This window comes from Haliotis rufescens, unplaced genomic scaffold, assembly GCF_023055435.1.
Source record: "Haliotis rufescens isolate VD_foot unplaced genomic scaffold, xgHalRufe1.0.p SCAF_9, whole genome shotgun sequence".
Lineage (NCBI taxonomy): Eukaryota > Metazoa > Mollusca > Gastropoda > Lepetellida > Haliotidae > Haliotis > Haliotis rufescens.
Genome location: NW_025964383.1, coordinates 4,588,283 through 4,613,809, shown reverse-complemented (window position 1 = coordinate 4,613,809; position 25,527 = coordinate 4,588,283). Strand labels below are relative to the sequence as shown.

General features: G+C 37.7%; 1 protein-coding gene across 1 annotated transcript in view; it reads left to right on the top strand.

Moving 5' to 3' along the window:
• LOC124151459 (retinal guanylyl cyclase 2-like) overlaps window positions 1–25,527 on the top strand; it is a 596,567-nt gene that overhangs the window by 342,550 nt on the left and 228,490 nt on the right. Inside the window, exon 14 of the mRNA XM_046523944.2 lies at window positions 3,928–4,102. Coding sequence (XP_046379900.2) covers window positions 3,928–4,102 — 175 coding nt within the window. The remainder of the gene's footprint in view (window positions 1–3,927; window positions 4,103–25,527) is intronic.

Sequence of the window (25,527 nt, the reverse complement as noted above, 5' to 3'; positions counted from 1 at the left end):
ATGTAAATGCTTTAAAATGCCAAGTAGCATTTTTTCAGAAAGGATTCTAAGCGTACTAAATAATCTGTAGTACTATTATGTTTCCGGAAACCACATTGAATATTGTGAGAATGTACTAAACTAATCACTATTCGTTCCATGGTTTTGCAAACGCAACTGGTTAAAGTTAATTTATGGGATCTGTATGATCCCAGACAGATTTTGGTCTGGACTATAATGGCATTATGCCATGAAGGAGGAAGTCCATATTTGGGCAATAATATCTAAAAGTGTCTCAAGACGTGGTTAAGGCAAGTGCTTCAATAAGCAGTAATAGATATTATCATCCCCTGCTACAGTATCATGAGCTTGCTAAAGAGCGGCATGTAGCTCATGCAATGAAAGTACCTCATTGTAATCAATGTAACTATCATCAACCAGTGTTTTTAAGCCAACTCACTGCGGAACATTTTTTAATATTGGCTAGTATTGTGCACAACCACTGGTAGATAAAGTGATGACATAAATCCTGCTAGGCTATCTGCAGGAAGCACCGTAAGTTCCCAGGATGCCCAGTAAGGTGGCCTAGATTTGGTTGCTGGACACTAATAGCCCGTGTTTTAAACTGTTGCAAGTAATATTGTAAAGATAAAATATGTTTGACAAATTTGTTTTTAAATACAACTTTGTATTCATGATTCAATGGGTGATCTTTTTCAATTTATCTTCCCTTCACTAACCCGCTAGGTGCGCTGACCCGGATAGTCCAACCTTAAACTGATGGCGCATGTGGTATGCGCGATACGAGCACTACATGTTACTATGACGCCTATAGACAGTTAACTAGTATAACCTTCACCTCTGTCGGCCACGGTCACGCTTGTGTGTGGACAGTATATCTTTTCGCCTAAACGATGATTTATCTATTGCCATGTCCGGAAATAAATGTTCACTGATTTAATGATACATCAGGGATGACCATGACTGATTATATTGTATAGTTAACCACTAGATGGGCGTTAGAAGCGATGCGGTAAGATCAGCTGATCGTTCATTCCAGGTCGCTTTGTTGACGTTTTGCAATCAGTACTGAAAGTGTTGCCCTTGATGTATGAATATCACACTTTTAAAAATTAAGTAGATTTTGTATACGTTCCTATATCTATGTTGTAGTATCGCCGAGCATGCTACATCATATGCATGCATTTCAGTATGTACAACGGTACGCGAAATGTGAAGGTCTGATACAACGTAAAGTTGCCCGTAGCCTCAATGTTATGAATATTGACAGCAACACATGTAACTTTTTGTTAGATATATAATTGAGAGCAATGAGAAATGTTTTCAAGAAATTGTTAGAGAACAGGCACTGTAAAATTATGTTATCAACCAGATATCATAATACAATGTTCAAAATAAAAGAAATGGAAATCACTGAAATCTGTTTTGATATTTAAGGGTTAATTGGTGCATGTTGTATGAAAGGATTTTATGTATGAATGGTAGCTGTTTGTTTCCAAATACTACCATGATTATATTTCAATATGATCAATGAAAGATATATTTGTTATATTTGGCCTTTTTTAAATTTTAAAAGGTAGAAAAAAAATAATTTTCAGTCAGAGGACCCTATATATTTGTTAAAATACATATTCAAGAGTATTTGTACCAACTACAATTTATAAAAAAAATAAAACAATACATATTCATACTAATTTTCAATCTCTATAATGTTGATTGTATTAACATTGCAGTGTCTACATCCAGTTTGCATTGACAATAATCATATGATTGTAACACAAATAAAACTGATTCTTAACTTCGTTAGGCCATGCTTTTTATGTTTCCTTGTTCTAAACTGATGTTTCAAATTCAAACATGAACAAATTATTAATGTTATTCTTTTTTCTCTGCACACCAACAGATATCTGCATTGCACAATGACTCTTATTTTATTTAATATCTTGGCATACTTGTGCATGTGTACTAGTATTTGATTACACATGGATGACTTTTTAGCAGTCATCTGTTTCTGAACTGAATATTATGCTAATAAAGATAAGTAACATAAAAAAAGGACTCTGGTATTCTTTCATGTTTGGAAAATCAATCAATTCATTGTGAAAACATTTTTGATTTCTTACATAAGTTACTTAATTTGATCTTCATAAGATCAAAATAGATCCAAATTAAATTGAGGAGATTAAATTATGCAGTCTAATTCATTTTCAGACAGTCTGTCTAAAATCCAGTCCTATTTTTCAGGCATTAATAAATGAATGAAAATTATATATACCTTGCCTGAGTGAATCAGTCAATATGCATATTGACTGAAATTTTCAGTCAATATACATATTGGGTCTGATTATAGACACTGACTGTAAGATATGTAAGTATAATCTGTTATATGCCAAAACAAATAACATAAATAAATCCAATTTTTTACATGGAATGATTGTGGGGTTCAATTTGCATTTATTTAACCATCAGAAGATTTGATGATAAACTTCCTAAATTCATATTTGCTATATGATAATAATATCTACAAAATATACTTTATACTACAGGTGTCTTGAATTACTGTTGAATGAAAATCAGGATACCTAGATACAGCAGGATAGTGTGTGGATTTGTATGGGAAATAATTTGTCAGCATTAAAATAAATATAATGTTACTAAAACAAGAAGATAAAACTATGATTTACATCTATTTATGCATCATACACATTTTGTGAGGTAGTCTGTATGATTTGTTGTTTGTTGGGACAAATCTCTGTAATTTACTTCTATTTTAAGAGCATGAGTATCAGAATTCTGTAAGAAATGATGGATAAATGAATTAATATCTGTGATGACTCAGAGCACTTAATGGTGGGACACATGTTATAAGGGACAGAATAATATGGGTAAATCTCTTATTTCAAAGTATGATGACTGGTATGTATATTGCAACTGAGTAACTGAATGCTTAATAGATGCATGGCAGATTTTCATTTGGCATATTTCTAAAAAATAATATAAATTTAAATATTCAGATGCAACTTTAATTTTGATATAAAAAGTATCGTTTAAAATCAGTTGTTTTATTATTTTGAACATTATTTCTTCTTAAAATATTTGTTAAGGCACGGATGTATACTTACTATATAGATCATTGGTAAAGGCCTGTCAAAGATGTCTGTGTGCTGCAAATGTAGGCGTATCACTAATTTTATTAAATTGAAGCCCATGGTAGTATTTGTTGAGATTTGAATTCTTTCATTGTTGTGGGAAATAACACAAAGGCTGATAAATAAAATGAGTTTGCATTATTTCATCGATGCAATATGTTAGTCCAGACTGACAGAATGCTTCGCTGTTTTCTGACGTAGAAAATACCGTGGCAATATACCGTTTTTCATGACGTTTTTCCCACTATCTTCCAAAGTGACAATTCGTCCTGTAGTTGAAGACTCAACAAATGTTGATATTATAAACTAATAATCACTACAAATATGTGCCAGTTAAAAATATTCAGTTGTAAACGACCGTTCTTGAACGAAGGTGCAACAGGGTAACTCTTCAGCTTGGCTCCGTCTCTACATGTTACTAGTTGTTGCAGCGCGCATAGATCCGGGAACCAGACCGGAAGCGACAGGTTGGACCGTCGCTTATATCATTTCAAAAGGAGAGTTATTGCCCTTTGGAACAAAAAGATCGCCCATTGGATATATATCAACTTGCTCTTGTCGCTATATGTCTGATATAATGCCAAAGCAACGTTAAATTTTAACTCACATGAAAATTTAATTGCCCGACGTCATGAGCACGATTAGTTAATGGAGCGGAATGTGTTGACAAACACTTGATAATGTCATAGCTCATGTAAAAGACGATGGGCAGAAAAAGTGAGCTCAAAAACATGAATACATGTCAACACTGACAAGCTAAATTGTTTATGGTCTTCAGGTGGAAACAATAGGAGATGCTTACATGGTATCAAGTGGACTGCCAGTGAGGAACGGTAACAGGCATGCTGGAGAAATCAGTACGATGGCGCTTGATCTCCTGAGTCAGTGTGGAAAGTTCACCATACGTCATATGCCTGATGTTCCTATGAGATTAAGAATTGGATTACACTCAGGTGAGAGATTATTTAGAAAAACAACAGTACAAAAAGCGTGATTCAGTCCGCCTGATTCCTGGCATTAAAAGCAGATATTTACTCGACACAAATCAGGGTATCCACTGACATATCCTATCATATAACCTAGCAGTGGTATATGTCATCATGGGACCCCACATGTGTCACCACACTGTAAAATGTGTTAAGAATGTAAACACATAAAAAACAAGGAAGAGAACAGTTAAGTGTTGGATTTCATTTGTCCATTTCTAATCACATATCAGCACAATTATCATTTGGCTTCCCTTGTTAAGTTTCCACCTTTGTTATGTTATTAGGGCTCCAAGCCGAAAGGCTGTAGAGCCCTATTGTAATCGTTCGATTTATTAGGGCTCCAAGCCGAAAGGCTGGAAGCCCTATTGTAATCGGCCCATTTATTAGGGCTCTATGCCTGAAAGGCAAGAGACCTATTGTAATTGTTCGATTTATTATTATTATTATTCTTTATTATTATTATTATTATTATTATTATTCCGGCCTTTTCTGTTCCAATCATAACTCAAGAACTACAGCTCAGAATTTCTTCAAAATTGGCACAAAGATTCCCAATGTCCTGAAGCAGATACCACAAAATTCCAACACCGTAGGCCCAAAGACCAAGGGCAGATAACCAAAAAACAAGTATTTTTTGAACATTTATGTTGGCCTATTGCTCCCCAACCACTTGTCCGATTACTTTCAAAATTGGCATGTGTCTGTTGCTTTAGGTGCCTGACATTTTTTGTTCTTTGACTTTGGCCATTGGACACGTGGTTTGGCAACCATATTGAAGTCAATGTTTTCACAGTGTTTTGGGGGTACATGTCATTAAAAGCATAGAACTCTGAATCCACTGCACGAAATGCTTCAAAACTTTCTGAGAATTGTCTCCTTACACAACAAATCAATACTTTGATAACTGTTATTGGCTATCTTTGATAGTTGCAGCCAAATTTGATTTTGATTTTGATCATTTTGTTTCACCGAAATTTTACTTTACAGATCATATCTTGTAAGGTTCTTTAAAGCTCTCAATGCTACTGTCGAACCAGTTCGACAGAGTTTGTCACTACCCGTGTTGCTACTGTCGAACCAGTTCGACAAGCGAATAGCATAACGACACCCCAAAATAAAACTCGCAATAACTGCATACCAAGTTGGCTTTGCATATCAATTAAATGAAGGATGATATGCATAAATGCTAAGCTTGCTAAATATCACAACCTTAATTAGCTTATTTACCTCAAAAAGAAAATCCTGCGAGTTAAAAAAGTATCTACCCACTTTCTCGGCACATAGCCATCCGTAACGGCCATTGTTGACTCCAGGTGCTTCACGTTGAGTGGCATGCCATCCGATATTTTCTTTTAGATGTAGTATTTCTTTTAAATTTGATCCCAATTGTGTGTTCTTTCATGAACTAAAAACACTGGAGTACCTTAATTTCTAAAAATTAGCAACTTTAGATTTAATTAAATGTAAACAAAAACAACTTTGGTCGTCACATCATCGACTTGATAAAGCGGACACGATCATGGCAACGGTGGTAAACAAACAACTCTACCTACACCGCGATGCCGTAATACCATAACTTCACATTTTTAATATGTAACTTAAGTTTCTAAATTCAAATGCATAAATTTATCAGTCTTTTTAAAAATCTAATATTTAATGAATTCGTAAATGGTTTCGTGAGAAAAACTTTCGCGAACATCGGCATTGACCAGCTGTTGATGAGAGAAGATGACACGTGTGGGCGTGACATAACTCGCGATTTGTTTTGTTGAAAACATGACCACTAATAAGCTTATCGCCAAGCTGATACATGAAAATAACTGATAAAACACAAAACCTGAACGCAATAGCTTTATGACTGAAGCATGCAATAACAAAATATGATGTAGATTCAAAATATATCGACATACTTGCAATTTTATCGTACCTGCTGAAAGCGGACAGCCACGCCCCGAGCTAAAATGGATGGCTTCGAGAAAGTTCCGGAATTTTTTTCCCGCCAAAATAAAAGGAAATGACGTAATTATCTATTGTAAACATAATCACTTGTTTATTACTAATTGACCTGGGTAGTCACGGTTGATAGAATTTTCAAAAGTTTTCGAATTACTTTGCGTTCCGCCCAAAGGCAAAAAACATTTGAAGTTACATTATGGCTTCCGCGATCAAAGATTTTAGGGAAATTTTCGGAAATTCGGACAGCGAGGGGATGACGATTTTTTCGGGTTCGATGACGTGAATTTGGAAGAAGTGGACAATTTGGACATTGAAGACGCCGAAGAAGAAATTTTAGAGGACCCCCTCAGTCGGAGCCAGCGAAAAACCATGGCTAAGAGATTTTGTTGATCGATCGGGGCCAAGAAATATTTGTGAAAATGTCAGTGAGTTTGATGCCTTCTCACTTTTTTTCAGTGATGAAGTGTTTGCTTTACTTGTCACTGAAACCAACAGGTATGCGGCGCAATTTAAGGTTGATAACATGGACACGTTGAAAGTACATTCACGTGCGAATAACTGGAAAAATGTTGACACCTCCGAAATGAGGGCTTTCATTTCTATCTTGTTGGTGATGGGCCTGTCAAAAAAGCCATCTTATGAATCCTACTGGTCAAGTGACCCAATCGAATGTAAAGGGTTCAAAGCCATCATGTCCAGGGATAGGTTTATACAGATCATGATGTTTTTTCATTTAAATGACAATGCCAAAGACTTCCCCAAAGAGGATCCAAGGCATGACAAATTATTCAAAATAAGACCTCTAATGACAATTCTTGTTTAAGGATGGCAGGGGCACTTTCAACCAGACAGGGAGGTATCTGTTGATGAAAGTATGATAGCATACAAGGGTCGAACAGGTTTGCTGCAATATATGCCAAATAAGCCACATAAGTGGGGGATCAAGTCATGGGGTCTGGCAGACAGCAGGACCGGGTACATGTGGAACTTGCAGGTTTATACAGGGAGAGAGGAGGGAGGGAGACCGCATGGTTTGATGTATGAGGTTGTTACATCATTGTGTCAACCACTGTATGGTAAGGGTCACCATGTGTACATGGACAATTTTTTCACTTCTCCCACTCTTTTCCAGGAATTATCTGACAACCAGACAGGTGCTTGTGGAACACTGAGGGCCTACCGACTGGATGTACCACAGCCTGTCAAGGATGCCCGACCCAAGGCTGGTGATGATCCGCATTTATTTCGTGATAATGAATTCCTGTATATCACATGGACAGATAAAAGAAAAGTAAATCTTTTGACCAGTGTTCACAATGGTTCTTGTTTTTTGAAAAGAGTAATATCAAGGTCTGCACCAAACTACTTCAGGGAGGTAAGAAAACCAAAAGCAGTTCAGTTGTACAGTCAGCACATGGGAGGCGTGGACCTGGCAGACAAGCAACTGCAGTATTACGTTGTGCTCCACAGGTGTTGTAAGTGGTAGAAAAAGGTATTTTTGTACCTCATGGAACTCTCTTTCAACAATGCACTTGTCATCTACAAAGCTGCACACCCAGGTAAGAGGGTCAATTCTGAGAATTTTAGATTGGTTATTTCCACCAAGTTCCTGGAGGGACACGAGCGACTTGGAAGTGGAAGACCTTGGCGTCCTGCAGCCAACCTGGAGCGTCCTGCCAGACTTACAGCTCGCCATTTCCCAGGTAAGACACAGGAAAAGACCCCAAAAGGTAAGATGTCGTGCAACGATTGTGTAGTATGCTCAAACAGATCTGCAAGAAGGCATCAGACGGTTTTCATTTGCAAGAGCTGCAATGTTTACATGTGTCCCGTTCCATGTTTCGAAAGGTACCATTCATTGGTAAATTATAAAATAGCGTGCTACTCAGGTCTCCATGATTAAAAGATTACACATATGTTTGTCCTGTTAAAATCTTAATCATTTCATATTACTCTTTACTGTTATGGTTGTTGACGAATATTTTGTTTGCAAAAAAAAAAAATTTAAAAAAATTTTGCCTATGAAATGTATATATATTTGTTGAAAAACGTTGTTATTTATTTATTTATGGATATTGTTTCATGGAAACATTGATTGATGATGTAAAATATGGTACATACTTGTTCTAATGCTCCCAAAACTAGCATCACTGTCAAGACACCTGCGTATGCTATGAAAGTAGCCCAACTAAATACATTATTATCATTATTATTATTATTATTTATAGACCACCTTCATATAGCTGAAATATTGATGAGTGCTTTGTTAAACACCAAACAAAAAATACATAATTTTTAATTGCTAAGAACTCAGGAAAAAACACATAAGGCAGGATGTTTTCCCATGTACTTTCCTCCAACCAGGGAGGTATTACAATTTATGGTGCAATTTTATTTATAATTGTTGTCTGAAATTGTTCTAAATTCAGTCATAGTATTATAAGAGCAACACTCATAAAACACACTAAAATATCCCTTATATAATGTGGAACTGAAACTGAAATATATTTAATGAGTATTTTATTAACATATGATCATGCAAATGCGAATATCTTATCACATTCAGGAAAGCATGAATGTTATTTTGAAATATTGTTTTTGTTACGCCCATTTTCGCGCACCTGCTGAGGAGGGTGGTCATTGCCGATCGACGAAATCTGTAAACTTATTGCGTTTGACACAATGATCATGGTAACAAAATCACCAGCATACCTCACAGTTACATGAATCATATCTATATTCAACTTAAAATAAAAGGCTGATTATTAAACCACCAAAACTTCAAATGAAAGATACTGAGAAACTTGCCTGCTTCACGTTGACATCTACTACCGTTTCCAGGTCACGGGAGCATACAAGGTCAAATGGGTATTGCTATTATGTGAATTATATGGTCAAAGTCACTTGTTATTTCTTATGAGTGGCTATTACTAAGCCTATGTAATGGTATGTGTTTATTCTGGCTGTGACAGACGAAATGTGTCAACATTTACTGTTATTTTATCTCAACAAAGGATATCAGCAGACTACCCCTGTCTGTGACATTCACATCCGGTAACCTTTGCACTTCTGCTGTCAGATTTTGTGATTTCTATTTTCGTGTCACTCTCGTCAAATTAAACTAAACATTACAAATGAAACACTCGTCGATTGCGAAGATCTTCAACTTTCCCTAAGGTGTACATATGAAGGCAATGTATACTTTGTTGTTATAAAAATAGCAATATTTTATGATGAGGTCGGACGAAGCGCGCCATGTTTGATTTTCGTTCGTCTGCTTGCAATTACGACAGGGGATTTGTGTTTTAATATCGAAAATAATCAACCCAAACATTTGAAATTAGGGTTGGTGAATATTTATGAGTCAGTTATTGTATCCTCCAGATTTTATAACATGACACGTTGTAAAAAGCCTAATATTTCCTTTTTAGCAATTGACTTGATGACCTCGAAAATAACGTTTTTATTTTGTCTAACCTTTGCGTAATATATTTACTGAAATGGTTTATAATTTACCATCGTGCTGTTGTTTCGCGATAAAAAAAAATCGAATTTCGCCTCAGTTAAATTTAAGATAAAGGAGATATGATTACTGGAATCAGTTTGCACAGATTCATTGATTTAAATACATTCCTAATATGTAACGCATTCAACATTCAATCACGTAATTAAGGTAAGTTCAAGAAATGTTACAAATTTTGTGTTCGCTTTGGTCTTAACCTTGGTATGATCGAAAACATCAGGATATTTTTATTTAGTAATGTGTATTTTTCTAAAAGGAATAAATGTGCGAAATATTTCTTTAGTTGGCCCATGTTTAATGAAGCACTGACCGTTTGAAATCACCCACCCTCTTTACAGTGCCATATGCTAAAATTAATCCAGCAGGCAGGGCTAAGAAGTGTGAAAACAATTCAGCAGGCTAAAGGTTAAAGAAACTATTGAAAGTTTGCATGAAGTTAGTTCCACATATGTACTTCATTTTGTGTTCTAGGTTGCATGCTAAAAGTAACACTGCTTGGTGGCAATATTTGATTTTTGATTTCAAAATACAGAGAATGAAGCCTCGTAAAATCTAGGTAGGATTATCTCCCTTTGACTGTAGACTACCGTTGAAGATGAGGGTTAGAATTGGTCTTCAGCAGCCCATGCTTGTCTTGCCAAATGCTAGCGTACCTTACTTTTTACGGCTGGGCCACGCGTGCCACTGACACCCCCAGAACAGACCAATTTCTTGCGGCGATGTCCAACCTGCCTGCAGTTAATTTGTTTTACAACGTTGGTACAAACAAACCATTTGAGAATTTGAACATGGTCTAGATTCGAAATGGGTTTAGAACACTTTGGTTCACTCTTGCACACTCAATTTCGGAGTTGTGATGTCCTGCAAACGGTGCCTACATTTGACAGCGTTGCACAAGTAAACCATGTAAGGATTCAAACATGGTCGAGGTCGAAATGAGTTAAGTAGCCCTCTGACACCCCGGCACACGCCAATTTCGTAGCGACAATGTTCTGCAAGCGGTAATTTCGTTGTGGTGATGTCTCACAAGCAGTTCCTTACATTTGACGGCGTTGGTACAAGCAAACCATTTGAGGATTCCAACATGGTCGAAGTCAAACGTGGGTTAAAAACTCACTGGGACACTTGTTGTAATGTCTAGCAAGCAGTTCCTTGCATTTGACGGCGTTGGTACAAGCAAACCATATGCGGATTCGAACATGGACGGCGTGTGAAATGGGTGTAGAACATCCCGGGACGTTCTGGTACACGTCAATGTCGCAGGGGCAATGTCTCGCAAGCATTTCCTTACTTTTGACGGCATCGGTACAACAAAACCAATTGGGGATTCGAACATGGACGAAGTCGGAAACAGGTTCAGCACTTTATCTAAGTAAAGCGACAGAAACCCGGGGTCCTGGCAAAGTCAGAACACTAATCTGTTTGACTGTAGCTCAATGGACAAGGGAGCTATGCTCCCGGACTATTTGACCCCCTGCCACCCTGCCACCCTGCCACCCGGCCTGTCACCCTGCTACAAGCTGCCGTACAGCAGACCTCTAAATAGCAGACCTTTGAACACTTGTAACTCGGAAACTACTGGTCCGATTTCGACCAAATTTTGTATGTGTATGTAGAGTGGGATTAGATTATATTCTTGTAATCAAATTGTCCTATTGTAATCGTTCGATTTATTATTAGGGCTCTATGCCCTGGGACACCCTTGTACACGTCAATTACGTAGCGGCATCTTTATTTGACGGCATTGGTACAAAGAATCCATTTGAGGATTCAAATATGAACAAGGACTGGAATTGGTTCAGAACACCCAAGAATGCTCTGGCTCCCGCCAATTTTGTCAAAACGGACTAATGACATATCAAGTGATAAATTACACTTTAGCATACTAATGTGCACTGCATTTATAAAGTGGATTCAAATTGACTGGAACTAAATGATTTATTGGTATGAGGGGCGGTCGGGTAGCCTAGTGGTTAAAGCCTTTGCTCGTCACGCCGAAAACCCGGGTTCAATTCCTGACATGAGTACAATGTGTGAAGCCCATTTCTGGTGTCCCCCACCGTGATATTGCTGGAATATTGTTAAAAGCGGCGTAAAACCATACTCACTTACTCACTCACTATTGGCATGAGATGTATTTTGCCCCCTTCCTCTGAAACCGCTACTCCGATTACTTTCACACTCTAAATGTGCTTAGCCTGCTGCTTAAGGTGCTTGACATCTTTGGTTCTTTAACTTTGGCCATTGGCCACCTGGTTTGGCAGCCATTTTGGATTCAGGGTTTTCACAGTGTGTTTTGGGTACACAGGTCTTTAAAAGCATACGACTCTGAATCCACTTGAATACTTGTCAACAACACTCCGTATATCACTTGCTTGATAATGGTGATAGAACCTACACCGAAACGTCACTCTTAATTGTAATAAAGAAGTTGTTCATCCATAAATTCTTATCCTTACTTAGTACTCCAACTTCTAAATGCCTATCAAAGAAGAAATCAGTGAAATATCAAATTATTAATTACATTATACAATACTCTTATGCACTGTATTATAAAGTGGATTCAAGTAGGCTGAAACTGAATGACTCAGTGCTTCTAGAAATCATAGAGCCCGACATCGCTGCCCGCAGCTATATTTATTTATTATCATTATTCCGCCGATTTTTGTACCAGGGCTAGCAAAGTAACCAGTCGCTCGATTGCGTTCAAATTTTGTATGTGTATGAAGACAGTGGAGTTCTAGTTTCCACAAAATTCCGAGGGCCGTAGGCCCAACGACAAAGGGTAGATAATTGAAAAACAAGTAATTTTTGAAGCCACATTTTGCCCCATTGCTTTACAACCGCTTGGCCTATTACTTTCAAACTTTGCATGTGTCTGCTGCTTTAGGTGCTTGCCATTTCATATTCTTTGACTGTGGTCATTGGTCACCGGGTTTGGCAGCAAAATTGAAATTAAGGTTTTCACAGTGTCTTTTGGGTACCTGTCTTCATATACTATCTCTTCTGAATCCACTCCATGAAATGATTTCAAACTTTCTGAGAATTGTCTCCATACATAACACATCAAACTATGTTAGCCGTTTTTGGATAACTTTCTTAGTGACGGCCCTATTGGATTTTAATTTTGATGATTTTTTTTAACCGAAATTTTACTTTAAAGATCAGAAATTTTACTTTAAAGATCATATATGTAAGTTGACATGAAGTTAGTCGGACATATGTACCTCATCTTTTGTTCTTGGTTGCATGCTTAAAGGAACACCACTTGGTGGTAATATTTAAATAATAATTTGGACACCCCTGGAACACGCCAATTTCGTAGCGGCGATTTCTGGTGACTATCTTTTGACAGAGTTGGCACAAGCAAACCCTTTATGGATTCGAACATGTTCAAGGTCGGAAATGGTTTTAGAACAGACCTGGACACCCTGGCACACGCCAGTTTCCTAGCGACGATACCTTGCAAGTGGTGCATACATTTGAAGGATTTGGTTCAAGGAAACCCTTTGAGGATTCGAACATGGACGTTTGGGCACAGTGTTACTTGGAGCCCGCCATTGTTGCTTGCAGCTTTAATTATTATTATTATTATTATTAGGGTTCCAAGCCAAAAGGCTGTAGAGCCCTATTGTAATCGTTCGATTTATTATTATTAGGGCTCCAAGCCGAAAGGCTGTAGAGCCCTATTGTAATCGTTCGATTTATTATTAGGGCTCCAAGCCGAAAGGCTGTAGAGCCCTATTGTAATCGTTTGATTTATAAGGGCTCCTAGCCGAAAGGCTGAAGAGCCCTATTGTAATCGTTCGATTTATTATTATTATTATTATTATTATTATTATTATTATTTATTATTGATTGATTATAAGATGTATTTTGCCCTACTGCTCGGCAACTGCTTGTCCAACTACTTTCAAACCTTGCATGTATCTGCTGCTACTGTTCCTTGACATTTTTTGTTCTTTGACTTTGGTCATTTGTCACGTGGTTTGGCAGCCATATTGGATTCAAGGTTTTCAGAGGGTTTTTTGGGTATATGTCTTCAAATCCTATCTCCTCTGAACGCACTGCATGAAATGATTTCAAACTTTCTGAGAATTGTCTCCATACATAACACATCAAACTCTGTTAGCCATTTTTAGATATCTTTCATAGTGACTGCCCTATTGGATTTTGATTTTGATGATTTTTCCACTGAAATTTTACTTTAAAGATAATATCTTGTAAGGTTCTTTACAGAAACTATTGAAAGTTTACATGAAGTTAGTCGAAAATATGTACCTTATCTTTTGGTCTTAGTTGCATGCAAAAAGTGACACCGCTTGGTGGTAATTTTTCATTAATATTTGGGGCACATCTGGGACACCCCTGGAACACGCCAATGTTCATGGTCGGAAATGGGTTTAGAACAGACTTGGACACCCCTGCACACGACAATTTCATAGCAGCGATACCCTGCAAGTGTGCCTACATTTGACGGATTTAGTACAAGGAAACCCTTTGAGGATTCGAACATGGACATTTGTGCGCAGTGTTACTTGGAACCCGCCATTGCTGCTTGCAGCTTTAATTACTTTTGTTGTTCTTACAGGTACATTTATATGTTCTCTGCCCATTAGCAAATACTCACCTAATGAAGGAGTAAGTATATACTCCGAAACGTTGTGTACCTTACAATAAAGAAGTTGACATTCATGAATTCTCTTCCTTATGTGTATCACTTCTAAATGCCTTTCAAAGACTTCATACAAAACAAGTTTAGGACTAAACATGTTTAGGAATGTGCTTTAATCCAAAACGGAATACACACTTGGTGTGTCCTATCTATACACGTTTAGGGTCTAAACACATGCAATGAGTCTCACAGCCTATACACCACCTAAACACGAAATCACCATAATCTAAACATGTATAAAATTTTAACATTATTAGAATTAAAAAACATTTAAACATGTTTAGAATTTAAACATTTAAAGTGCCTATCATTTGGCAATAAGTCTTAAAAGGGGCTTAAAAATAAGCTTAAAGGGGCACTGATCCAAAGCACTACTCCTGGACTGGTTGTTGCCTTTGTTATTGTTTTTTCCCCATGAGTACCCGAATGATATAGCAGAAATCTAGACTAGTTCGCGAATTGTGCTGCACCATCCGTAAGCGCATTTGTCACTTTTATTGATAGTATAAAGGTGTATGGTCACATTGATCAACAAAATGAAATACAGTTTTGGAAATAATAAGGAAATGTAGTTACCATATTTTCTTGAGTATAGTGCACACCCGAGTATGATGCACAACCCCTCTAGCGGATTCAGTATTTTGGAGAAAAAATAAATTGAATACTATGCGCAGAAAAAAATTGCACCGTACCCCTTCAGCAAATTCCGGTAAACAAAGGGGTGATGAGAAACTTGGTCAGTACAAATTTGAAATTAGAGATAAAAAAAATCACCTGACATGTTGATTTACCGTTTAAATTGTATTTTTAGCTCACCGGGTCTGAAGGACCAAGGTGAGTGGTTTGGACAAAGAAGAATGGGAAAACGGGAGGGCTTCCAAACACCTATTTATTCACTCTGATGATGGAGTTCTGAAAACAATTGACAAAAATAATAAATCTCTTTGTTTTAAAACCAAATATTCATACAATCACTAAATATATAAAATACATCTCTTAGTGAAAGTCTCTTGGCATTAAATTAATTACTCTCAATTGTACAATGACTCGGTGTTACTAATTATCTCTGGAATGCCTTATATTATTTATGAAATAATTATCAAATAAATATATAAAATAGTGTAACAAAATATCAGGAAATCCATAATATATAATCTCTTTTGCACTCTTACTCAAAAATAAAGTACATGCAAAAATCTCTGGAAGCTTTCATACACTTGTTGCTTACAAAAGAAACCTCAATTGAAAGTTCACCTTATCTAACGAAAATAATTGCAAAGTACTCGGAAATATCATTAGATATTCCATAAAATACCAAAATAGCAAAAGAATTAACGTTTTTGAATATATAACATTTACTTGACTCCAAAATGTAAACAAACACTGAAACTAGAGTAACACTGCCAGCCGGCCTAATGCCGAGATTTGGACTAGTCAATTTTACTCGAGGGGAAATAGGTTGTGCTCTCAAATAAATGTACTCAAAAAGGAAAGCCTAAAAAACGCCTAAATAAAGTGAAAACGCTAAACATTACAAATATTGGAAAGAAATTGAAAATAAAGTTACTTTGGCGCTAATAAATGTACATTTGAGAAAACATCCCTACGCTAGAATATAATGGACTGTTCCAAGAGTCAACAGTTGTCAAAATCCTACACCTTTCCTCCAATATGCATAAATATAAAATTTCATGAAATAATACAAGAAAAGCTACTATAAGCATTAATAAACAATTTAAAGTACAACTAATTACCTGAAGAGTAAACCTCTTATACTTTTGACAATTTCTCTCTCTCTCGCTTGCTCGACTCTTTCTGTTGGAACGCATGTGATTAAGTGCTCGTGCCGCACGGGCGGAAATACAAGTTAAAAAATACTATCTACCCGAAACAATCGATATAGTATAAAAAAATATAATGACTTACGACCGAGAAGTACAAAAAGACAACTTAAGCTTTAAAAATAGAAATTGTATTACAAAATTATAAATTGAATATTTTCTTCACAAAATTAATTCAATCCACACTCGGGGGCCACAACAAAGTGAAAATATGCAAAGAAAACATCTTTAAATGCAAATCATCACAAAATGCTCACATTCACTCTCTTGATATATATACACTTAATCCCTCACTATGTCAGTTCATGTATCTCAGCACAAAGTTAGTTTTCAATCAACACACAGCACTTCTGAACTGATTTTGTGTACAGTCTGTTCTGAGTTTTCACTTTCACATTTCGGATTACACCATCTTTACCCGGAAACACTTCAACTACACGCGCCATGGGCCATTTTCCGCTTGCAGATTGATTGTCTATTAACAGCACTATATCATCAATGGCTAGTTGTCTCCCTTTACTTCTCCACTTTACTCTCTGCATCAGTGTAGGCAAGTACTCTTATGAATCTCTTCCAAAACTGGTTTACTAGGGTTTGTGTGAAATCAAATCTCTTTCTGAGACTCACGGATTGGTCGAAATGTCTATGTGGTCATCCGTTGTAGCATGACCAAGGATGAAGTGGTTTGGTGTCACTGGTTGTTGGTCATTTGGGTCATTCGAGCGGTATCCAAGCGGTCTTGAATTTAACAGACTTTTCACTTCACTGAATATTGTTGACATCTCATTCCATGACAAAGTATGGTCTCCAACCGCGACACGGATTGCTCGTTTGGCTTGCTTTATTAGGCTTTCATAGATACCTCCTTGATGTGGACTTAGAGGTGTTGTGAAAATCCATTTCACATCGTTGAAAGCACTCACTTCTTTGATGTCCCGGTGTCCGTCCTTGAAGATTTTCTTCAATTCTCTCCCTGCTCCAACGAATGACGTACCATTATCCGAGATGATTGTCGATGGCCAGCCATGATGTGATGCAAATCTTCTCAGAGCGTGAAGAAGTGAATCTGTTGACAAGCTTTCTACTATTTCCAAATGCACTGCTCTGGTTGTAGCACATGTAAACAGAGCACCCCATGCTTTAATTTTCTTATTTCTTCCATACTTGAGGTGAAATGGTCCAAACAAGTCTACACCGGTTGTGAACGGCGGTGAATATATCTTCAGTCTTTCTGACGGCAGGTCACTCATCAGTGTCGAATGCGCAGGTTGTCGCATTTCCCTGCAGATTACACATTTTCTCACTATACCTTTCACTGCATTTCTACCTTTCACTATCCAGTATTTTCTTCTGCTTTCAAACAGTGTTCTCTCTACTCCAGCATGGTATGTTTTGTTGTGTACTTCTCTTAGAATGAGCTTGGCGATGTGACTGGAACCACTTAACAGCACGGGATGAACTTGGCCATAGCTTAGAGATGAATGTTTTACTCTACCTCCTACTCTGATGATTCCATCTTCTACAAAGGGAGATAACTCACTGCATGTTCTTCTCCAGTCTGGGATTTCCTTCTGTGCCTGCTTTATCCACCATGTTTCTGCTGATTTTCTCTCTTCTGGAAGCAGACACTTGTTAAGATTTCTCTCTTTTACTGCTGACCTGAGATTTCTGAGAAATCTGAGGCAATATGATGTTACATGGATCAGTCTTGTGAAACTTGAATATTTCTGAGAGTCTATGATTGAGGATAGATTAATCACTTCAGTCATTACACTTACACATGTTGATTTAACCTGCTTGTCTTCATTGTCGGGTGTTCTGTCTGCTGGTTTTGCACAGGTGGTCTGGTCAGGCCACTTTCCTTTCGGTTTCTTGAGGAATGAAGGTCCATGGAACCAGGTGTTCTTGATGTCACTCACTTTTATCCCTCTACTCAGACCGTCAGCCGGGTTGAGTTCGGTAGGAACAAACTGCCATTTATTTATGTTCCACTCACTCTGTATTTCAGCCACCCGGACACCCACGAAGGCCTTCTTTGTTGTTGATTCAGTATTTATCCATCTCAAGACTATTTGGGAGTCTGTCCACAGGAGTACGTCGGGCTTTTCTTGCAGTTCTGTGTAAATGGTTCTTGCCAGTCTAGACGCTAGTAGAGCTCCCATCAGTTCTAGTCGAGGAATTGTTGACTGTTTTAGTGGTGCCACCCTTGCCTTTGCTGCTATTAATTGAACTTCAGGTTCCTCACTTGTTCTCCACAGCAGATATGCACAGGCTCCATATGGTTTCTGGCTTACATCACAGAAAACATGCAGTTCCGGGGTTGAGCTTACTTCTTCTGGTCTCAGGCATCTCTCTACATGTATCTCATTCAGGGTTTCCAGATCCAGGAACAATTCTGTCCATTTCTTACAGTCTTCATTGGACAGTACATCATTCCAGTCAGTATCTTTCAATCTCCATAGGTCTTGCATGGCTATTCTTGTTCTGATGGTTGTGATGGTTGCAATGCCAAGTGGATCATATATCATGGATAGTCTGGATAGAACTATTCTCTTCGTTAGCTGCTCTTCCATTTTCATTTCTACTTTGAAGTGTATTGTGTCACTTTCACAGTTCCAGAACACTCCCAAGGTCTTCACAGTCTCTTCACTTTTATCTGGTGTGGATATGTCTCTCAGGTCTGTCATTCTTGTGTTTGTTGGACTTGAATCAGCTGATTTATACCATTTCTTTATCTTGAAAGAACCTGATGCAAGTATGTGGTCAAGTTCTCCCATCAGTTTAGCTGCCTCTTCTGGTACGTTGCAGGAATGAATTATGTCATCCATGTATCTGTCATTTGTCAATATTTCTGTAGCCTCTGGATACTCTTCGACGAAGTTGGCCATATCAGGAGATGGTTTGTCGCCGAATGTCACTCTCATCAGACGATATACTGTAGGCTCTCTTGTTGTATCTAGATCTCTCCACGGGAATCGGTGTACTTGTGTATCAGCTTCTGGTAGGCGGATCTGTAAGAACATCTTTGATATATCACCTTGAAATGCTACAGCTCTTTCTCTGAAGCGTATGAGGATACCGAGCAGATTACCCAGCAGTGATGGACCCTTGTACAGGAAAGAATTTAAGGAGACTCCCTGGAACGTGCTTGCTGGATCAAAGACTATTCTCAAGGGTGTACTTTCTTTATCTTCCCTGTAGACCCCATGATGTGGTAGATAATGGATTACAGTTCCCTTCTCTGCGGTCTGTGCTTTTTCAGCCCATCCCTTGTCTATGAATTCCTTCATCGCTTTCTTGTATAGTTCTGTTTTTTGGGGTTTAGATTTCAATCCCCTCTCCAGTGACGTCAGTGGTTTTGCAGCCAAGGCATAGTTGTTTGGTAATTCAGATTTGTCTCTTTTCCAGGGCAATCCTATGACATATCTATCCCCTTGTTTCTGACATGAAGATTCCATTAGCGCCAGTGCATTTCTGTCATCTTCTGATAGGATATCTCTGGGAAAGGTGCAATGTGATTCTTGAACTCCTATGGTCTCCATGTCATACATTCTCGCGATGTCTGGATTAGTTAGTCTTTGACAGAAGTTGACACTTGAGCTACCAGTCTTCTGCTTATGGTCTGAGCCGATTACACACCATCCAAGTCTGGTCAGTTTTGCTACTGGTTCAAACGGGCGCCCCTCTCGTACTTCTTGTTCTGCATGGAGATGACTCTATTGTACTCCTAGTATCATGTCAATGTCACCTCCCTCATGTGGGAAGGAGATACCTTTCAAATGCTTAAACGTCGACAGCCATTCTCTATTCAGATCAGGAACACTCAGTACAGTCTGGTCAAGTTCATGAGCTTCGATTTCGTAATCTTCATCTCTATCAAGGGGACATATCCAGAATTTATGACGACGACTATCTCTGTTTACATGCCTCTCGCCTCCTACTACCCCCATCTCTAGTACCTCTTTCACTCCTTGTAGACCTAGAGTTTTAGCAAAGCCTTTTCTGATTATTGTAGTCCCCGCTCCCCCATCTATCAGTACATTTCCCTCTTTTACTCTTCCATTTATTGATATGAATTTTACCCTGACCACTGGCAAGATGCTGTCATGATCTAGCACTGATGATGCACACCCCAATCTTATTGGATCTGCATGTATCAGCATGTGATGTGTCCTCGTACAGTTGTCTTTTCCACTGGCCTTCTTCAGTCTACAGTCTGTGACATGTCCCTTGTTGAGGCAGGAGAAACATAGTCTATTCTTCTTTATCAGGTCTACTCTGTTGGGAACACTTGAATTTCTGAATGTAGGACAGTCTGGAACTCTGTGACCTTCACTGCAGACATGACATTTGATCTCTCTTACTGAATGGATCCCTCTTCGTTGATCTCTCTCTTTGTCTCTGTAACTCTTGTCAATGTCTCCGAAATCTGGGTCAAATTCTGTCTTCACCTGCTTACAAAGGAAGTTGTTAATGGTCTGTAGGTCTGGGATTTCACCTCTCTCTCTAAGATCAGTGGCATGACTTTTCCATTTCCTGATGAGGTAGTCTGGCAGACGTCCTATTATCTTTCTTAGGGTTTCCGTGGCGTTAACATCTGAGATAAACTGCAATCTGTCTAGATTAGCTAGACAGTTCGTGATGTCCAGTGAAAGTGATCTGAGTCCATATCTGTCATTGGGTCGAAGTCTCTCCCCGCTTGTCAACTTCTTGATGTGTGCTCTGGCAATTACTGATCTTTGTCCAAACTGTTCTTTGACCATCTTCAAAGCGGTGGTGTACATGACTCCTGCACACCCCAGGCCAGTTATAGCTCTGGCAGCATCTCCTGTTAATGCTGTCTTCAGGTGTTGCATTCTCTGATCATCATTCAGGTGAATTTTGTCATGAATCTGAATCTTAAATGTCTCTATGAACTCTACATACTGTAACGGATCACCATTGAAAGTCATTGATCTGCTAGCAGGCATTTCTCTTGTTGATTCAAGGCGATACAATGCTTCAGCAATGGACATTTTTACTTTTGGTTTTGGGTGTATGGTTTCTGTAAATTCTGCCAAGTTGTCTATCCAGGTGTCCATGGAGCTCTTTGAAACACTGTTTATTTCACTCTGAGTACCTTCAACTGTAAAATAGTCCTCGACTTTCACTTCAATGGATTGGTCATCTCTTGTGAGGTCATTTCCCATCTTTCTAGTTTATCTTCCTCCTCATACCCATACAGTTCAATGTGAAAGTTCAATGCACTGTCAAAGTCTCTTCTTAGATCTTCTAACTCTTTATCTGCTATCTTCTCTGACAGGGTTTCTTTTTAGATCTGTTCATTTATTCTGCGAATTGATCTTGTAATTTTACCTCTTAGCACCCTTCGTCTGGTTTTCACATACTCCTAGTTTGACTCTTGTGTCTTCTCTGTTTTCCCTTTTCCATCTTGTACTCCTGACTCTTGTTCTTCATGAATCTCTGCCTCTATCACTCCTCTCTCGGCAATTCTGTATCTCTCTACTCTCTTGAAGAACCTCTTCACTCTTCAGAAAATATTGGTTCGGACAAAGAAGAATGGGAAAACAGGAGGGCTTCCGAACACCTGTTTATTCACTCTGATGACGGAGTTCTGAAAACAATTGACAAAAATAATAAATCTCTTTGTTTTAACACCAAATATTTATACAATCACTAAATATATAAAATACATCTCTTAGTGAAAGTCTCTTGGCATTAAATTAATTACTCTAAATTGTACAATGACTCGGTGTTACTAATTATCTCTGGAATGCCTTATATTATTTATGAAATAATTATCAAATAAATATATAAAATAGTGTAACAAAATATCAGGAAATCCATAATATATAATCTCTTTTGCACTCTTACTCAAAAATAAAGTACACGCAAAAATCTCTGGAAGCTTTCATACACTTGTTGCTTACAAAAGAAACCTCAATTGAAAGTTCACTTCTCTAACGAAAATAATTGCAAAGTACTCGGAAATATCATTAGATATTCCATAAAATACCAAAATAGCAAAAGAATTAACGTTTTTGAATATATAACATTTACTTGACTCCAAAATGTAAACAAACACTGAAACTAGAGTAACACTGCCAGCCAGCCTAATGCCGAGATTTGGACTAGTCTATTTTACTCGAGGGGAAATAGGTTGTGCTCTCAAGTAAATGTACTCAAAAAGGAAAGCCTAAAAAACGCCTAAATAAAGCGAAAATGCTAAACATTACAAATATTGGAAAGAAATTGAAAATAAAGTGACTTTGGCGCTAATAAATGTACATTTAAGAAAACATCCCTACACTAGAATATAATGGACTGTTCCAAGAGTCAACAGTTGTCAAAATCCTACAATTTTCCTTCAAATATGCATAAATATAAAATTTCATGAAATAATACAAGAAAAGCTACTCTAAGCATTAATAAACAATATAAAGTACAACTAATTACCTGAAGAGTAAACCTCTTATACTTTTGACAATTTCTCTCTCTCTCGCTTGCTCGACTCTTTCTGTTGGAACGCATGTGATTGAGAGCTCGTGCCGCAAGGGCGGAAATACAATGAGTTCGAAAATACTATCTACCCGAAACAATCGATATAGTTAGAATTTATTGATGATTCTCTGTCGACAAAAGAAAAAATATAATGACTTACGACCGAGAAGTACAAAAAGACAACTTAAGCTTTTATAATAGAAAATGTATTACAAAAATTTAAATTGAATATTTTCCTCACAAAATTAATTCAATCCACACTCGGGGGCCACAACAAAGTGAAAATATGCAAAGAAAACATCTTTAAATGCAAATCATCACAAAATGTTCACATTCACTCTCTTGATATATATACACTTAATCCCTTTTCTTCACAAAATAAATTTAATCCAGTGAGCTTATGCCATACTGTGGCGTCTGCCGTCCGTCCGTCCATCCGTCCGTCGTCGGTAAGTCAACAATTTATTAAAACGACTTCTTCTTCTGAAAATTGGAATTTAACGAAATTTGACTGGAAGCATCCCCAGGTGGTGGGTATTCAAAATTGTACAAATGGTGGGGCTGAGGGATGGGGCCAAATAGAGGTAATTTGGATATATTACTTCAAATGACTTCTTCTCTGGAACTAAGATATAGATATCAACCACATTTGGTTGGAAGCATCGCTAGGTGGTGAGGGTTGTACAAATTGCAGAGCTGACCCCCCAAGAGGCTGAGGGTGGGGCCAAATAAGGGTAATTTGGCTATGTTGCTTTAAATGACTTCCTCTCTGGAACTAAGATATAGATATAGATATCAACCATATTTGGATGGAAGCATCCCTAGGTAGTGAGGATTGTACAAATGGTGGGGCTGACCCCCCCAAGGGGCTGAGGGGCGGGGCAAGATAGGGGTAATTTGGCTATGTTGCTTTAAACGACTTCCTCTCTGGAACTAAGAGATAGTTATCAACCATATTTGGTTGGAAGCATCCCTAGGTAGTGAGGATTGTACAAATGGCGGGGCTGACCCCCCAAGGGGCTGAGGGTGGGGCCAAATAGAGGTAATTTGGTTATATTGCTTTAAGTGACTTCTTCTCTGGAACTAAGATATAGATATCAACCATATTTGGTTTGAAGCATTCTCCAATGGTGGGGATTCAAATTGGAGAAATGAAGGGGCTGAACCCTACCCCTACCCCCTACCCCCATCCCCGGGGACAAAGGGGCAGGGCTAAAAAGAAGTTATAACGTGGACACAGTTAAGATCCCCACCGTAGAACCATATGTACAATTGAGAGTATAATGATTTGCCATCCACCCATTTTAAATGCTGACAGAGTCAAAATTCCGAAATATTTGCAGTATTATATACATGTACGATGCAAATGTATATTTTGTCATGATTGCATAAATGTCCAGGTGAGCAATACAGGCAATAGGGGCCTCTTGTTTGTTCTGCTAGGCATTGTTTTACATCCAGGGATTAAGATTACCTTGTGTATTTTCTCGTAAACTAAGCCAGAAACAGCAATCAGCTGTATACACGTTTTCTTGGAATCTACCGGTGATTCGGTCAAGACACACCGAATGATATAACTTTACAGGATTTTAATGCAAGGATCATCAAAAATTGTATCTGAAACTATTTTTTTTATCAGGAATAATATATTCCAATATCTTGTTATTTTAGTTGCAGCTTTTACTAAAGATATTCAAAATAATTATAACCCTAAGCGAAGTAGCTGATTGCTGTTGTCGGTTATTATTTTTCACATGGAACCAGTTTGACCAGTCACCATTGAGGCTCCCGCGAACGTGATCGCGAAAATTATGTGTTGATATGGAATCATCAGACTATAACAAATATGCCTTTAACGAGTCAAAGTATGGCATTTATGATATATGTATCCATTCTCTGTCAACTCTGTTTGTTTCAAGGCGTCAATAGCGGTAATCTGACTGTGGTTGCTGTTAATAACGGTGAGTTGTGCGATCTTTCGATCACTTCACACACGATTTCGCCGAAATTAATTAAAACAATATTAAAAGGAATTTTTAATAAAATTTATGAAATAAGTTACAAACATAAGTCCAGATATACAAAGAACTCTTTTTGTAGCCAGACTGTGTAATTACATGATTAATTTGCGTACTTCAGTATGGATTTGTTGACATGGTATTTCCGGTGTTACGTGCTCACGGTAATGTCTTTCCGTTGGGGGGAAAACACATCAAAACTCATTATGGCATGTATAATGCGCACTCCTTCTACACAGCTGTGTTGTTTTTGGAAAAAAGGGTGCACTATACGGTAGGTATCTTTGTGGGTAGCATCGGTAATGGTGACAAAGTTTTGATAAGTCACATGCTTGGTAATTGTACGATTTTCGTTTACACTATTTTTACTTGCAACACAAAGTAAATATTTCACCTGAGTATAGCTTATTTTATCGTGCGTATATTTTGACAGTCAAAATTTTCACTTAGGCAATTTATTTAATGTCTAAATATTCAGTTATTTTACAAATTGACTGAAAAACATGTCCATCTGTATTATTATGATAACGAATTCAAATCATTTTTATGTTTTAATATCATCACCAAGTGAAAATGTTAGGATTAAAAGTACATTTGTATATTGTTTGGCTTCTAATCCTAGCATACTTAATCTATAGTGATGTTTTAAGCCCTTATGAATGTCTTAATCATTTTTAGTCAGTCTATGAAATAAATGGACAGATTTTTCAGTCAATTTGTAAAATGACTGAAATATTTAGACATATAAATTGCCTGAGTGAATCACATTTTACACATTGACTGTAACATGTACACACTTATATAGGAAAAGACTTGTGAAAACAACGTCTATCGCGCATTGAAGAACTTCCCAACTGAGACGCAGAGGAACAAGA